An 18,373-nucleotide genomic window follows, 5' to 3' on the forward strand; every position below is an offset into this window, starting at 1 on the left:
CATTCAAAAGGGCATCATCTCGCCTTTCTGGCCAAGGGTGGAAGTATTTCCGCAACGGTGTGTCATCGACGTTGACATATACTGTGCATGACAAAGCGGCTCTATCCAAAAGGGTGCCAAGGCAACTGCGATACACCACGGGCCATAGTTGACAGGGCTGAACTACCACAGTGGAGGTGTGTGCCGGCGAACAGACGTGCAGAATGTTGAGCATCTGATGGCCCAGATGAACCGAAGGGCTGCCTACAGCGTCTCCTCAACGACTGTTCAGTGAACGTTGCTGTGTACGGGCCTCCGCGTTAGGCACCTGGTTCGTACACCCGTGCTGACTGCTCTTCATCAGCGATGAAGGCCTAAACTTTCACACCAGTACTGCAAATGGGCAAGCGACAGGTGGCCTCTTCAGATGAATCGTGTTTTACGCTCCATCAGACGGAGGGCTGTTGGTGTGGAAGTACATGCAACAATCGTCAGAAGTGTCCAGGACGTAGGAGGGAACGTTATGGTCTTGGAGCTGTTTTCGAGGAATCCCCTGGGTGATCTCATCGTTATGGAAGGCACAATAGATCAACACAAGTATGCATCTATCCTAGAGCACCGTACCCACCCATACATGCAGTTGTTTTTCCTCGGCAGGATGGTATCTACCAGCAGGACAACACAATGTGTCACACAGCTCATAGTGTATCTGCGTGTTTCGAAGAGCACCAGGATGCGCTTACCGTGCTCCCCTGACCACTGAACTGCCCTGACTCAAACCCAATCGACAATGACGATGATGTTTCCAGAATGATATTTTCACTCCGCAGCGGAGTGTGCGCTGATATGAAACTTCCTGGCAGATTAAAACTGTGTGCCGGACCGAGACTCGAACTCGGGACCTTTGCATTTCGCGGGCAAGTGCTCTACCAACTGAGCTACCCAAGCACGACTCACGCCCCGTCCTCACAGCTCTACTTCTCCCAGTACCTCGCCTCATACCTTCCAAACTTTACAGAAGCTCTCCTGCGAACCCTGCAGAACTAGCACTCCTGGAAGAATGGATATTGCGGAGACATGGTTTAGCCACAGCTTGGGGGATGTTTCCAGAATGAGATTTTCACTCTGCAGCGGAGTGTGAGCTGATATGAAACTTCCTGGCAGATTAAAACTGTGTGCCGGACCGCGACTCGAACTCGAGACCTTTGCCTTTCGTGGGCAAGTGCTCTACCAACTGAGTTTCATGACGATGTTTGCTTTTGGGGGCGCTCAACTGCGCGGTCATCAGCGCCCATACAAAGTCCAATCTAGCCACTGTCACGAATGATAATGATGGTGATCATGATGATGATGATGACGATGAAATGATGAGGACAACACAAACACGTAGACCCTGGGCAGAGAAAATCCCCAACCTGGCAAGTAATTGAACCCGGGACCCCATAATCCAGAGGCCGCAACGCTAGCCACTAGACCACGAGCTGCAAAACCAATCGAGACTCTGTGGGGCGAAGTTGACTGGGCTGTTCGCACCATGGAGCCTCAAGCGAGAAACTTGGAGCAGCTGGCTACGGCGCTGAAATCGGCACGTTACATCCCTCACGCTACCTTCCGGAACCTCACTCCCTGCACGTCTCACAGCAGTCCACACTGCAAAAGGTGTCTACTGAAGCTTTCGAAATGTGGGCACATTAATGTGAGTGGACAGTGCACTTTTACCCACACTAGTTTTCCTGTTACTTATGACGCAACCTGTCTACAGGAAAACAGGTAGGAATAGACTAGAAAAGAGTGGAACATTAGTAAAACAGAATACGAATGTTGTTTTTCCGTTCCGTCGCGAACCACAGCGAATTAGAAAAATGTTTTATTTGCAACATTTAACTACACCTGCCAGCTGTTTCTCTACGTAGTCCCCACTCTAACTTAGACATTTGTTGCAGCATGGCACAAACTTTCCAATACCCTCATCTCATCACAGAAAGCTGCATGAAATCAGAGGAAATCCCTCAGCAGGCTTTTCACACTCACCCAGACGCACCACTGATCTAGGCATCTTTATGTGCTCACTGTGTGCACAGAACTGAAAAGTGACATGATGCAATCGACAGACATACCAGTGATACTGCGCAAAACATCCAAAGTGTGATTTTAATTCCGCAGCTGATCGGAGGTTTCAAAAAGTAGCCCACACACATTAAAACATTTTTGATCCCGTTTTACAGTTGCAATATTATGTCGTTAACTTTGTCTGGATTTAAAGTAAACATGAGTACAAGAGCGAGGTCAAAGTTTGTAGGTGTAGCAACCTGAGACTGTTTTTCTGAGGCCCATTTAACATTCTCTTTGGGAGTAGATCCCGTACCAGAAGGCCTGTAATCCAAGCGCTTTGGCAGGTTCAGTCTCTTCTTTAAACTAAGAAAGTTTTCCAGACACGCCGGCCGCGGTGGTCTCGCGGTTCTAGGCGCTCAGTCCGGAACCGCGCGACTGCTACGGTCGCAGGTTCGAATCCTGCCTCGGGCATGGATGTGTGTGACGTCCTTAGGTTAGTTAGGTTTAAGTAGTTCTAAGTTCTAGGGGACTGATGACCACAGATGTTAAGTCGCATAATGCTCAGAGGCATTTGAACCATTTTTTTTTCCAGACATAAACATGATATCAAATTCGGCTGATAGGACAGATTCTTCATACCCACTCCATCTTCCCAATGGGATAATAAACAGTGTCTCAGATTCTGAATGGGTATCAATACCCTCACGGGCATGTTCCATTAGTGCTGAATGAATACTAGTATCCATCTTATGTGGGCTCCATGGGCTGTACATGATGTCGAATGGGTAAAAATCAAATACCTCTCATAGCTGCGCTGTGTTTGGCATCGAACAGGTATCGGCATCCCCCCCCTGCCCCCCCCCCCCCCTCAGGTGAACTTCACTCAGCGTTGAATGGATAACAATAATCCACCCCCTCCTTGGAGGCAGGTTTCGCTCAGCATTGTACATGTACCAACCCCCTGTAGGCGGTCTATTTTCGGCATTGAATGGGTATGAATACCGTCCCACAGGTGGCATAGCTGCTTGATGCATCAGTCCATTCCCCTGTTCCCCTGATAGCGTGGCAGGTGATGTATATAGGTTTTCGCCAGTTATTTCACAAAGAACAGTGCAATAGCACATATCACCAGTGTGTCTGTTACAGAATTACCGGGAGAACACAAAGTTGTGGGGCGTGTTCTCGCGTTGTTCTGCTTGAAATAACCGCACATAATTTCGTTATTGTCAGTTCGGGATGTGTCCTCGGATTGTACTGCATGAAATTACCGCAGATAATTTCGTTAATTGTTAGTTCTCTCAAAAAAGGTTGCAGTGTATTACTCATGTACGTATTATATCTATCATGCGAAACCCAATCTGCACTTTCACACATGACATCCTGAAAATCACGGATCAGGGCTAATAAGTAGATTCAGCATTTCTTGACTTCCGTTAATGTCGAACAAGCTGTTTGTTTCCTTGATACACTGAATTATTCACGAAGGATTTATCCGAATGGGACTGAAATCGGTAGATGTTATGCAGAGGTACAGACAAACAAATGTTTACAATTTCAGAAAAATTGGATGATTTATTCAAGAGAAAGAGCTTCACAAATTCAGAAAGTCAATGAGGCATTGGTCAACTTCTGGTCCTCATGCAAGCAGTTACTGGGCTTGGCATTGACTCACACTGATTGACACATTTGTTGAATGTCCTCCTGAGGAATATCCTTCCACATTCTGTCCGACTGGTGCATTATATCGTCAATATCCCCAGCTCGTTGATCCAAACGTTCTCAATTGGGGAGAGATCCAGCTACCTTGCTGGCCAAGAACGAAAACAAGCAGCGGAAGCATTTGTCGTGTTCGGGCAGTCATTATCTTGCTGAAATGCAAGCTAAGGATGGCGTGACATGAAGGCAATAAAACGTGGCGTAGATATCGTCGACGTACCGCTGAGGTTTATGGTGCCTCGGATGACAGTTAAAGGATCTTGCTATGAAATGAAATGGCATCCCAGACCATCACTTCTGGGTCAGGCTGTATGGTGGCTGATAGGTTGGTATACCACCGCTGTTTGTGGCCCCTTCACACGCGTCTTTGCTAATCATCAGGGCCTGGAATCTCGTTGTCTGGAGGGGAATTACGAGTCCCGCTTCGAACTGAGCACCGATGATCAGTGAAGACTTGTCTGGAGATGGCCCAGACAGCGCTGGGATACCAAGCAGACTGTCACCTGTCATAGAGTACGACAACCGGAAGTGATGGTGTGGAGTTTCATTTCATTTCGTAGCAGGACCCATTTGGATGTTATCAGTGGCACCCTTCAGTACAGTGGTACCCCGTTCTGTTGCCCTTCATGGCAAGTCGTCCTGGGCTCGCATTTTAGCAAATGGTTCAAAATGGCTCTGAGCACTATGGGACTTAACTTCTGAGGTCATCAGTCCCCTAGAACTTAGAACTACTTAAACCTAACTAACCTAAGGGCATCACACACATCCATGCCCGAGGCAGGATTCGGACCTGCGACCGTAGCGGTCGCGCGGTTCCAGACAGTAGCGCCTAGAACTACTCGGTCACCCCGGCCGGCGCATTTTAGCAACAGAATACTTTTCTGCACATCGTGAGAGTTTGTACTGCTTGTCTTCGTGCCCAGTAAACTCTACCTTGGCCAGCAAGATCGTCAGATATCTTCCCAACCAGGTCGGGACAGTGATGGTCTAGCGAGTAGCTGGATAAAATGTGGCATGATATCCGTAAGGGGACATCCAACAACTCTATCAATCAATGTCAAGCCGAATAACTGCTTGCGTAAGGGCTAGAGGTGGACCAAAGCGTTATTGACTTGACGAATTTCTCACTCTCCTTCTCTTGAATAAACTATCAATTTTTCCTTAAATTGTATTCATTTGAATGTCTGTACATGTACGTCGCATCTATTGACTTCCGTCCCGTTCGAATAATTCGTTCGTGGTACGTCGTGTTTGTTTTTCTTTTTTATTTCTTAGAATGTACATATTAGAACTACTGTCTCACTTCTGTACATATTGTAGACAGCCTTTTACTCCCTGTGTTTCACCCCTTTTATCCTCTGAAATTTAAAAAGGCTAGAGCAGAAACCATTGTCAAAGACTTGTTCTGGATCTTCAAATCATATAAATTTAAGGTTACCTTTCTTCAACTTACAGTATATTCTATGAAAAGTCGTAGTGCCAGTATTACGTTGAGTGTTCCTGTATTCCTCCAGCATCCAAACTCATCTTCCCCGAGATTGGCTTGTACCAGTCTCTCCATTCTTCCGTAGCTAATTCGTGTTATATAGCAGCCACAAGCAGCCACGACTCACGAAAGTGATCACTGACACCTGTTTTATTTGGCTAACTGACTACCTCTTCAGCCGGGCAGTATTTACGGGACAGACGCACCGCCAGTAAGGCGCCAGCAGCAGCATTAACATTTTTTTGGCTATTACAGCAAAATTTGGACCGACAGACTTACCGATACGGATGCGGAAGTTGTTGAAGGAGTGTTCGTTGACGTACGCGAGCTGCTCTCGGATCCTGAGGGCGTAGTCCGCCATGGCCGAAACGTGCCGGTAGCCCTTCAGGTCGCACATGCTCTTCGTAAGCCCTGGAACCGAAAACAAAGAGTCACACTGAAGTTGCCGCACGCTCTGCGGCGGTGCAACCGGCTAACAATTCGGGTGCATCGATGCTGGCGAATTGCGTCGTTTTTTAAGACATATCAGTATAAAGAGCGGATGGTACTTCAGCAGAAGAACCACAGGAGGTTTTGAACAGATGGCAAGAATACATTGAATGTTTGTTTAAGGGGGAGGAAATACAAAGCGAAATTAATGTCGAAGAGGAGCAATATGTGCCAGAAGATGGAAAGGGATTCACCATCTTGGGAGTAGAAGTAGAAAAGGCGCTGAAGGAGATGAAGAATAGGAAAGCATGTGGAATTGATGATTTTCCAGCAGAACTGTGGAAGAGTCTGGGAAACAAGGCAAGAAATGAAATAGTCTACCATGGTAATGAGATATATGACAAAGGGGAATGGCCTGAGGACTTCCTTGCAACAGTTATGGTACGAATAGAGAAAAAGAGAAACACTAAAAAATGTGAGGCGCGTAGGATCATCAGTCTAATTTCTCATGCAGCTAAAGTGTTGCTGAAAGTGTTGAAAAGAAGGCTATATGGCCAGCTGGATAGAGGGATTGCAGAGGAGCAGTTCGGATATAGAAGAGGAAAAGGAACAAGAGATGCTATTGGCCTGTAAAGAACTATAGGGGAAGCATATATGGAAAAAGGTAGAGAAATCTTTGCTGTTTTTATAGATTTAGAAAAGGTTTTTGACAGAGTTCAGTGGAACAATCTGATGGATATTTTGAAGAGGAAAGGAGTAGATTGGAAAGAGAGACGACTGGTACAGAGTCTATATTTACACCAGAAAGTAAAGATAAGGATTGGAAATGAAATGTCAGAAGGAAGCAGCATTGGACGAGGTGTTAGACAAGGTTGTTGCCTTTCCCCACTGTTGTTTTACACATACCTTGAAGAGATTATTGCGAAGGGCTTAAATGGGAAAAGAGGAATATGTACTGATGGAAAGAGAATAGAATGTGTAAGATTTGCTGATGACATGGTATTAGTGGCAGGAAGTGAGCGGACGTAAATAACATGCTGAAAGATCTGAATGAAGCTTGTGTGGAATATGGGATGCAAATAAACACAGCAAAAACAAAGAGTATGGTCATCAGTACAAGATGCAGACTGTCCAATATTAAAATAGGACTATCTACCATTAGCCAAGTAAGTGCATTTGGATATCTTGGAAGCACAGTAACTGAAGACTTGAGATGTCACCAGGAGGTGAATACTCGAATTGCCATAGCAAAGGAGGCATTCAACAGAAAGGGGAGACTGTTATGTGGCAAATTAGATAAAGGACTAAGGAAAAGGCTTGGCAAATGGTTTCTCTGGAGTGTGGCACTATATGGTGCAGAAACATGGATGGTGAGAGGATGAAAAAAGGTTAGAATCGTTTCAGATGTGGATGTGGAGAAGAATGGAGAGGATAAGCTGGATGGGAAGAGTGAGTAATGAAAGAGTATTGGAAAGGGTTGGTGAGAGAAGATGTCTGCTAAAGGTTATAAGAGAAAGGAAGGAGAACTCGTTGGGAAATTCTTTGAGAAGGGAGTGCTTGCTAGCAGATGCTTTGCAAGGACTGCTTTGTGGGAGAAGACTGAGGGGAAGAAGTAGGTACGAGATGATAGACGACATAAAGAGAAGAGGAAATTATGCAGACCTGAAGAGGATGGCAGAAGACCGGACAGCCTGAAGAACTACCATGTGAAAACCTGCCCCTTGGCAGAACACTAAAGATGATTAAGGCGAGGTTCTCCCTTAAAAATGTCGAAAAATCGATTTCTTTCTTACTGCATTTTTTGAAAGGTATATGTGTCTAGACTGTTGGGATGAAAAGGTTTTTCAATTTCTGCATTACAAAAGTTTCTATAGCCAGTTGTTCAAAGCAGTGTCACGGCCGCCGAGGGAGCTCTCAGCCAGAGAGTGCCGGCTCAGGTAGAAAACTTGTCACGCCGTGACGCACGGTCACAAAATGTGCGAGCATGCAGATTCGCCAAAAAATCTGACGAACAACGTGTGCAGACTGCCCAGTTCAGCATATCCGGCTCAGCCATCTCGACTTTTCTGGCCAAGAAGAACGAGGGAACTTCTCTCCAGGAACAATTCGACTTAGAGGAAAAGTAAGGAAAACAGTTTGTTGGTGAAATTTTGGTCAAAATGGGTCAAAACATAATTTTTGGTCCGCCATATTGGATTAGCCGTTTTGAAATTTGAAAATCTAATCCCAGATTTGTGTTCAGCGACATCAGAAATATATAATAACAAGTAGCTTTATGAAAAATGAGCTGTCAATACATATAAAAGTTCCCCATAAACTTTACACAGGTTACTCTCGAGAGACGATTTCTCAAAACTGCGTTCAGCATAAAATAAAGACGGTTCCACCTATTAACTTCTAACTTTGATCCCCAAAAAGTAAACACTTTTCTTGAGAGATTATACCTAAAATATATGAAACTGGTTAATTTTAACCATTTTTTGTAAGAGTATAAAGAGTGAAACAGACTCCCAAAAATCGAACTCAAAGTTCGAGTTAGCACCACATCGCTAAATTTGAGGTTATTTCATTGTGGTTAGGTATAAGTTCCCATAAATTTAATGTGGTATCGACTGACGTTATCCATTTTTGATTTCAGACAACTCCTGAGGAGCTAAACTACACGCAGTCTGCATGCTTCATACTCGCAGGCCCTTGATCAGACCATAATTACAGGCTCCATTTTGTCTTTTTTTGTACTGAAAAGCAAAAGCAAAGTTAAAAGTATAATCAATCATAGCTCCAAAACAGATCCTTTGTCTGTCTTTTCATTGTTTAAAAAAAATTCCCAGCTTTGCCTATTTTTTGCTCATTTGAATAAGAACCTCGCCTTAAGACACAACCTCTTACATCTATGTGTATGCTTCTCAAGGTACCTTACGGTGTGTGGTGGAGGGTACTTCTAGTGCAACTATTATTCTGTTCTGCGCTGTCCTTGTTCTATTGACGAATGGTGCGTGGGGAAAACAATGGACGGTTAGTCTCTGTACTGCCTCTAACTCCTCTCACCTTCACGTGGGGGCTATTTCGCGAGACAGACGGGCCAAAAAACAAAAAATAAAAAAAAAAACCATGAGAAATGCAGAAGGCACAAAACCTGGACTGTGAAGCACTGGAAGAAAGTATTCTGGTCAGATGAGTCTTGTTGCACACTGTCTCCAACTTCTGGCCAACTTTGCATCCCACGAGTGAAAGACGGGGGAGGGGGGGGGGGGGGGGGGGAGGAAGCGGCTGCGGTGATAATTGGGGCAGCCGTATCATGGTATTCCAGGGGCCCCATGAATACACAGCAAGGTCTCGTTATTGGCAAGGATTCTGCGACCATTTTGGCTGAAGAGGTCCATCTCATGGCACAATGTCGTTTCCCAAATGATGACGCTGTGTTGCAAGGCTACAGGGCCCCAGTTCACACAGCTTGCGTTGTGTAGGTCTGGTCTCGTGAGTTCGAGAATGAACTGTCACACATCCTCCTGTCCACCACACGATCACCTGATCCCGATATTACTGAGCCTCTGTAGTCCATTTTGCAGAGAAGGTTGTGCGATCGCTACCCACCTCCTTTGTCGTTACCGGAACGTACCTCTATTTTGCAGGGAGAACAGTATAAGATTCGCTTGAAAACCATGCAGAACTTGTATTTATCCATTACGAGACGACTCGAAGCTGTCTTGAATGCAAACTACGGCGTATTAGGCAAGGTAATGGGCTGTGTTTTATGGTGTTTTCATATCTTTGTCCTACCCTGTATGTGGGACGAAGTATTACTCTGTCAGCCTAAAAGTTTTAGACGCTGGAGTAAGAAAAAAAAATTGAGAAAAGCTCAGACGGGGGTTTTACTGCTCAAAGTATTCTATGCAGTCTCTGTCAGTTCAAGGGGGGAGGAAGAGATTAATGTTTAACGTCCCGTCGACAATGAGGTCATCAGAGACGGAGCACAAGCTCGGATTAGGGAAGGATGGGGAAGGAAAACGGCCGTGCCCTTGCGGAGGAACCATCCCGGCATTTGCCTTAAGCAATTTAGGGATGTTGCGGAAAACCTAAATCAGGACGGCCGGACGTGGGTTTGAAGCGTCGTCCTCCCGAATGTGAGTCCACTGCACTAACCCACTCGCTCTGTCAGGTGAGTGCAACAGCGAGCACGTTCGTACGGCCACCTTGGAACCGTCAGGAAAGCCCTTCTTTCGGATATTATTCAATTCGCAGGTTGCCTTAGTTCGAATGTTGGTTATGTCGTCAACATATTGACGTTCCACTCGAATTTTTATTTCTGGAAACAAGAAAAATTCACTCGGCACGAAATCGGATGAACATGAAGGTCCGTTGAGAAATGAGACTTGTTTTAAGTGTTCCCCGCCTGAATCGGTGGAAACGGAACCTTTACAGCATAGCTTTGCTGTCTGTCTGTGTGTCCCACTGTTAACAGCCCTTTCTCTCGGGAACGGAGAGATGTATCGAGTTGTAATATATGGCACATTTTAAGGTCTATGGATCATTGGCAATGTAAAAATGTGAAGCGTCTAAGGCGACGCGGTAAAAAGTCACGGTCGTATATGTCACATACTTTCATACTCGCAAATTCGTTCATCAAAACCTAACGTGTACTTGCCCTTGACGTAGAAGCATGAAAATTGGTAAAAAGCAAAGTTTCGCAATATAAGTAAAGAAAGAAAAAATCAGAAAATTCCGACTTCGAACTTGAAATTAAAATATTCTCGCAATTCTCGGTATAACTGGGACCGATACCTTGGTAGTATCACCGTTGATAACAGGCAAAAATCTTCCCAAACCTCTATTCACGAAATGGATAAACTGTCTATATACACAATGAAGTCCGCATGGAAGACTCAGTGCGCGAGTCTTGTTCGCACAGTGTGTCCAGATTTTTCATCAGATACCGCACTATAGCTGCACACGTCCGAGCCGGCGTGCTGTCGTGAAGCAAGGAGAACTCCCTCCCCTTCAACTGTTGCTGACGACGCCGCTGAATCTTCTTGCAGAATCGACCCGTGACAGCTAAGAAATACAGGAAATTTACAGCGGTGCAGTCGGGAATACAGTCCCTGTGGGTAATGTCTCGAGCATCAAACAAAGCGACTGGCGTTGTCTTCACTTTCGATTTTGTCATTCGGACATGCTTCGGTCTTGGCGAGACTTCGGAGACACATTCTGCACTTTGTCGTTTTGAGATAGGTTCGAATTGATAACACGAATCTCATTTGATCCATTATAAATGGTTTTTGAAAGCCAGCGACTGTGAAAACAATAGGTTGGTTCATAAATAAATCTTCTGCTATCAGCCACGATTTTCTTTATTTACTTTTCGCACGACGCGTTTCGGGAAATAATTCCCATCTTCAAGTGCGTTTTTTGTGTGTATTACGCCATTCCTATTGATGTCGTCAATGTGTGAGAGTCTGCTTCATTTCGCTGACTTTTAAGTTTTCTAGTGGTTCATTTGTTTATATAAGATATTTTCGATGTTTAAAGTGTACAGTCATTCCCTTGCAGGTCTTTCGGCTACTCGCCAGTTATCTGGCGCTGCGGTCCTTCTGTAGAATATTCTGCGTATACTTTCACGCAGCGTTCTGCCTTTATCCATTACATCAGTTATTTAAGCCGTAGACGATAATGGCCTTACACTGAGGCGACAGAAGTGACGGGACAGCGATATGCACATATACAGATGGCGGTAGTATCGCGTACGCAGCGAATAAAAGGGTAGTGCATTGGTGGAGCTGTCTCTGCCCCCCCAAATTCTATCAGTTCCTCCAGATCCTTGAGCGTCATGCACTCCGCCTCGCCTTCCATATACACCACCCGTCCCCCACGCGGATCCTCTATGACCTCATTCCTTTCCCCTATCCGCTCCTATTACTCGAACATATCTGGATCCTCTACACATCCCGCCGCCTTGATCCCCCTCACCCCCTGGTTGCTCCTCTCCTCTCCCATCCCCGCCCCCTGCCACGTCTTCACTGTTGTGTCCCCCCTACCCTCCATCTCTACATCCTTCATTTCCTTTCCCAAGGTGGCTTCCATCAACTCCCCTCCCGGATGATGCCCTCTCTCCATCCATTTATCCCTCCTATCAACTCTGATCCTCACTCCCCCTCCTTTCCTCTGTCCTTTTCCCGGGCTCCCTCTCCCCCCTTACATCCTCTTTTTTCCCCACCTCCCCCCTCTCTGTCCCCTTTCGCATTTCCCTCCTCTGCCTCTTCTCGTTCCCTCTCGCGTCCGCCCTGCCCCTCTGCCCCCTTATGAGTCCTCTCCCTCTTTCGTTCCCCCCTTTTCGTTTTTTCCTCTCCTCCCTCCTTGTTTTTCCCCTCCCCCAGGTCCCCCCCCCCCATCTGCTTTTGGCTCGGGAGTGTCATCTCTGTGCCACTATTTTCGTGCAGTGTTTTACAGTGAGTGTTCCATGTTGTGTCTTTTGGGAAGTGTTGCGAACGGCCATCATACTGTCGCTGGGTGTGATTTTTTTATCTCTTGCAAACAGAAACCAGACTGCCGCCATGTTTTTTTTCAATTGTGTGTCTCCTATGTTAGTTGTCTGATTCCTGTGCATTTTATTAACATTGCCAACCCCATTTGCTTTCTGTTTTAACTTTCGGCATTTTTCTGCCATTTTCACCTTAAGTCGCCGTTTTATCACCTGGTTTTCTTGTTTCTTTCTTCTTCCGTTTTTAAAAAAGTCTGTAGGCTGTAGAGCAGCGTACTAAGCTGCTGCCAACCCGCCCCCTTCGGGGGGAATTGAAAATCAATAAAGAAAAAGAAAAGTGGAGCTGCCACTTGCACTAAGGTGATTCACATGATAAAGTTTATGGCCTCACGACGTGAATTAACAGACTTCAGCTAAGCATAGGACATTCACTTTCGGAAATCGTTAGTGCTTTCAATATTTCGAGATCTACAGTGTATAAAGTATACCGAGAATACCAAATTTCAGGTAGTACGTCTCACCACGACCAACATAATGCCCGAGAGCCTTCACTTAACGGCCGAGAGCAACAGAGTTCGCCTATAATTGTCAGTGCTAACAGACAAGCAACACTGCGTGAAATAACCGCAGAAATCAATGTGGCACGTACGACAAATGTATCTGTTAGTACAGTGCGGCGAAGTGTGGCGTTAATGGGCCATGGCAACAGACGACCGACGCGAATGCTTTTGCTAACAGCACGCATCGCCTCATCTGGGCTCGTGACCATACCGGCTGGACCAAAGGCGACTGGCAAATCAGATACATATCAGTCTGAGTTGGTAGGAGCTGATGGTATGATTCGAGAGTGATGCAGGCCCCATGATTCAGCTTGTCAACAAGGTAGTGTACAACAAGCTGATGTGAGCTAGATATGGTATGCACTGTCTCTACATGGAACAGCCTACAAACACCAGACAGGGCTTCGTGGCCCAATGGTACCGACCAGCCTCGGTCCTTAGGTGTCGCCGGATGCAGATATGGTGCCGCTACTTCTCAGTCAAGTAGCTGCTCAATTGGCTTCACAAGCCTGAGTGGAACCCCGCTCGCCAACAGCACTCGGCAGATCCGTACGAGGAAGCCCTAGATCACTTAACTTCGGTGATCTCAGGGGAGCAGCGTTATCACTGCGGCAGGTCCGCTGGCCATGAAATGGACTTGGTCCTGATTGTGTTCGGCTACTTGGAGACCATTTCCTGACATTCGTAGACTTTATGTTCCCAAAGAACGATGGATGACATGTCACTGGGCCATAGTTGTTCACGATTGGTTTGGAGAGCATTCTGGGCAATTCGAGAGAATGATCTGACCACTTAGATCGCCCAACATGAATTCCATCCAACATTTATGATACATAATCAACAGGTCAGTTGGTGCACAAAATCCTGCACTGGCAAGACCTTCAGAATTCCGGATGCCTATGGAGACAACATGGACCAAATTTTCTGCATCGGACTTCCAACAACTTGTTGAGCCCATGCCACGCCCACTTGTTGCATTACGCCGGGTAAAAGGGTGTCTGAAAGGATACATACACCTCAGTGTATAGTATGTCCTATCAGTACTTCCGAAATTACATTTACGTTGATCAGTTTTGCTCCTTTACGAGTAACGTGTTGAGTTCTGTCTGCAAGGAAGTCTTGAATATAGTTACAAATCTAGTCCGACACTCGGTAAGTTCGCATTGTGCCTACTGGGCAACTGTATCGAACACCTACCCGAAGTCAGGGAACGCGGTATCTACCTCGGCACCGGTATCTGCTGCCTTTTGGGTGTCATGGAGGAACGGACCTAACTGCGTTTCCCAACACCATTGGTTACGGACTCCGTGTCGATTCCTGCAGAGGAAACACCGATTTTGCACAACTGAGCTCACCCTGTTCGTCCACGAGAACCAGAAGTCGGCAGATGCCGGCGCCGAGGTCGATGTACTGTTATTTGACTTTCGGAAGGTGTTCGATACAGTTGCCATCTAATCCACAGAAGCAGATCAGCTGTGACACTGGACTGAAGAGTTTCTAGCAAAGAGAGCACAGCATGACGTTCTGAACGGAGAGAAATCTTCAGATGTAAAAGCAACATTGGGCGACCGAGTGAGGTGGCGTAGTGGTTAGCCACTGGACTCGTATTCGGAAGGAGGACGGTTCCAACCCGCGTCTGGCCTCCCTCATTTAGGTTTTCTGTGATTTCTCCAAATCGCTTCAGGCAAATGCCGGCCGTCATGGTTGCTCCGAAAGGGCACGGCCGACTCCCTTCCCCATCCTTGACACCTCGCTGTTTGGTCCCCTCCCCCAAATCAACCAACCAACCAGTATTGGGCGCGCCCCAAAGGAGTGTTACAGTAGCACTAACTAAGAACTCTGTGCTTCGCTCCGGTAGACTAAGGTGTGCACAGATTTCTTTGTTTTTATTTAAGATCTCGTGTGTTGTTACGCCTGTTACTCATGCGTAGATCTACACACTGTGCGGAAAGTATACAAACTCAACGCAAACTAACCTGTAGATAGGGCGTTAAAATTTAATAAAGCAACTATATCTCCATCTGCATGGATAGTCTGTAAATCACACTTGTCAGGCAGAGTGTTTGTTTAACCCCCTTCACAATAATTCTCTATTATTCCACTCTCCAAAAGCGCGCAGAAAAAACGAACGTCTGTATCTTCCCGTTCGACCTCTGATCTTCGCTTATTTTAGTATTATGATCGTTTCTCCCTGTGTAGGAAAGAGTCAACAAAACATTTTCGCATTCGGAGGAGAAAGTTGGTGATTGAAATTTCCGTCGCAACGAGAAACGCCTTTGTTTTAACAGTGTCCACCTCAAATCCTCATCGTGTCCGTGACGCTCCCTCCCCTATTTCGCGATGATACAAAACATGCAGCTCTTCTTTTAACTTTCTCGATTTGGTAAGGATCCCACACATCGCAGCAGTACTCCAAAAGAGGGCGGTCAAGCGTAGTGTAGGCAGTCTCTGTAGTAGATCTGATGCATCCTCCATGTGTTCTGCCAGTAAAACGCAGTCTTTGGATCGCTTTCACCACAACATTTTACATGGGTTCTTTCCAACGTAAGTTGTTCGTAATTGTAATTCCTAGGCATTTAGGTGAATTCATAGCGTTTAGATTTGGTTCATTTATCGTGTAACCGAAGTTTAACGGATTATTTTTAGGACTCATGTGGATGAGGGTTAATTGCCAATTTTCGCACCGAATAGGTATCTTTTCTAAATCGTTTTCCAATTTGTTTATCTTCTCATGGTTTTTCTAGACATGAACGACAGCATCATCTGCAACAATAAGAACTGAAAATTAAAGAAACATTTATACATTTTTCCACACACTGTCCACGTGCGAATCAACAATCTAGAAACACCGTCCCTGGTCGTGACAAACGGATATTCCTGTGGATGGAATCATATTTAAACGTGGCATCAGTAATGATTAATTTGCGTAGTAATTGCAACAAAAATAATTTTGTAAAGATATTTTAGGGCTACTGAAAAACTGACGTGTTATAGATCCGTTTCTTTTCCTGTGTATTTATGACAAAGTCGTTATGTCGTGGTGATACATTTCTTTGATTTAGTTCACAAACTGCAACATCATGATCTTTCCCGGATGTACTTCTGACGAAAAAGCTGTCCTGGTAGTCGCAGTTGGAGGTGTTTGTTAATCCTGCCTTTTGAGATCATGCGGTAATATTTCCACAGAAAGTTTCATCTGCTAACACATATTTTTTTTCTACCGGAGAAAAAATACCGATTTCCATTTAAATATGTTTAATATACCGAAATCCCCTATTACATTTGCTCAGAGATTGAATTTTCAAAAACATTGAAACACGTACTTCTTTTTATCTCTAACCGATAAGGTAACTACAAAGTTTCATAAATTTACCTTTAAAAATGCTTTCATAACGAAATACTTTCACAAAACTTTCCATTCCCTATTTCCTCCCCCTCCCCCTAAGGGATTGAATTTCCAAAACCACTGACACACACATTTCTTTATTCGTAACCGAGAAGTCAAATACGATTTTTCATAGCTGTGACTTTAAAAGCTTTAGCAGTTAGTCACGTGACAGCGAAATGCAAATGTACATATGGCGGCTGTATCCCGTACAGAAGGTATAAAAGTGCGATCCATTGGCAAATCTGTCATTTGTACTCGTTGTGACCCTAGTGAAAACATTTCCGACGTGACTATGGCCGCAGGGCGGGAGTTAACAGACTTTGAACGCAGAATGGTAGTTACAGAAAGACACATGGGAAAATTTGCATTTCGGGAATCTATGCGGTGACGTACGTTAAGGTCGAAAGAATCACGCCTTGCCACCATTCACCCTAGTGAGCCTTAGTTTGCTAGCACCCGACAAAAAAGTTTGGGTATTTAACGAACATTTTATAGACTGGTTGCATAGTGTAATGGTTAAGGTACAGACCTCTCATATGAACGTTTGTTGGTTCAAATCTCGTAAGTTACGTTAATTTTTTTTAAATTTTTAATCTTTATCCAAATGAACTTGATCGTTATTTTATTCAATTAATATGTTTACCCATAGTTTATTTTTTCTATTCCTCTGTTACTTTAATCAACGTTTTAACTACTTCAATTGCTGTCAAATTTCTTCCTGCCATTCTTTTTACAATTGGAACCTTCGTCCTTGCGAATTTAATTATTTTTATGTATCTGTCATAATGTTTAAACATTTGAAAATGCCGATCTGTCGGTTAAAAAACAAAAGACGAAATGATCCATTTATACTGACTGTGCAGTGATGTCAAGAATAGATATTTCGTGTGGCCGATCCGTTCTAGGCGGTTCGGAACCACGCTGCTGCTGCGGTCGCAGGTTCGAATCCAGCCTCGAGCATGGATGTGTGGATGTGTGTGATGTTCCTAGGTTAGTTAAGTTTAAGTAGTTCTACGTCTAGGGGACTGATGACCTCAGATGTTAAGTCCCATAGTGCTTAGAGCCATTTGATATATTTCGTTACAAGATGTATATCTTCGTGCATGGCAATCATCAGACAAACATTTAAAAGATGTTCTAGAACTGTGGACAAAATACCACGGATGGTGATTTAATGAAAACAAGGTTCATAAGTAAAATGAAATTCAAGAAAAATGAAAAATAGAAATAAAGAATGCAATAACATTGATGAAAGTATAAGGTGCAAAAATAGAAACAATTAAATCGGAGTTAATACATAACAGTAGTCAAAATCACATGTTCACGGATTACATGTGGGAAAAGACTGACAGCAAGATAATTGAGAGCAGATGATGTATTTCATACGATGACTAATATGACTTCACAAAGGAATAGTAAAAAATATATTTAAACCGATTGATTGTATAAATATAATGATCGAAGTCATTTTGATAAAGATATAAAAATACAAAAAATTGAAAGTATTCAACAAGACTGGGACCCACACCATTTTGCGTATGAGGCCAGTACATTAAACCTTATTCTACGGAACCAATCTGTAAATTTTTACTATTTTTAAACATATAGAGCATCACGTGAAATTTCGAAATTATTTCGTCAATTATTTGCAGACAAGAGGCCACCAGGGCGAATAGCTGCAGGATGTGATTCCTTGGTCCTTAACCTACATCACCACACAGATGGTTTCAAAAAGCCGATCCCACCGCTATCTCACATTTGGACATGTTAAACACAATAAGTGCACATAGAAGGGGTACATGGATTCTTCTCCAAGGGATGGGACGGCGGAAGCAGGCAGTTTTAAAAATATCTCTGGGAATGGCATTCCATTTTAATTAGGATCTCTGTACACGTATACCAATCCATATCTGGCGTTGCATGGTTGCTCGGCGCCGAGAAGGGAAGGAGTAAGGAAGGTAGGAAGGGTCTCAGCCGAGCCGACCAACCTGAGGCGGCCATGTAGGTGGCGCCGGTGGTCTTGATCTTCTCGACGCACTGGAAGCGCTCCTCGGACAGCAGCTCGTCGAAGTCGGCGATGATCTCGTTGAGGAGTCGCAGGCACTCGACGCCCTCGTTGTTCGCCTCGAGCTCGACGTAGAACTCGGAGAAGTTGGGGATGGTGGCGAACATGACGCACACCGACTCGCACTGCTCGTGGTACAGGTCCTACAGACATACATACACACTGGTGCGGGGTTTCCACATGTGGTGCAATGGAACGTATGCTTGCTTGATCAAGAGTACTG

General features: G+C 44.8%; 1 protein-coding gene across 1 annotated transcript in view; it reads right to left on the reverse strand.

The window, feature by feature from the left end:
* LOC124554047 (adenylate cyclase type 5-like) overlaps positions 1 to 18,373 on the reverse strand; it is a 589,866-nt gene that overhangs the window by 76,807 nt on the left and 494,686 nt on the right. The window contains exons 17-18 of the mRNA XM_047128083.1: positions 18,074 to 18,293; positions 5,513 to 5,644 (exon numbers count right to left, since the gene is read on the reverse strand). Coding sequence (XP_046984039.1) covers positions 5,513 to 5,644; positions 18,074 to 18,293 — 352 coding nt within the window. The remainder of the gene's footprint in view (positions 1 to 5,512; positions 5,645 to 18,073; positions 18,294 to 18,373) is intronic.

Source organism: Schistocerca americana, chromosome 11, assembly GCF_021461395.2.
Source record: "Schistocerca americana isolate TAMUIC-IGC-003095 chromosome 11, iqSchAmer2.1, whole genome shotgun sequence".
Taxonomy (NCBI): domain Eukaryota; kingdom Metazoa; phylum Arthropoda; class Insecta; order Orthoptera; family Acrididae; genus Schistocerca; species Schistocerca americana.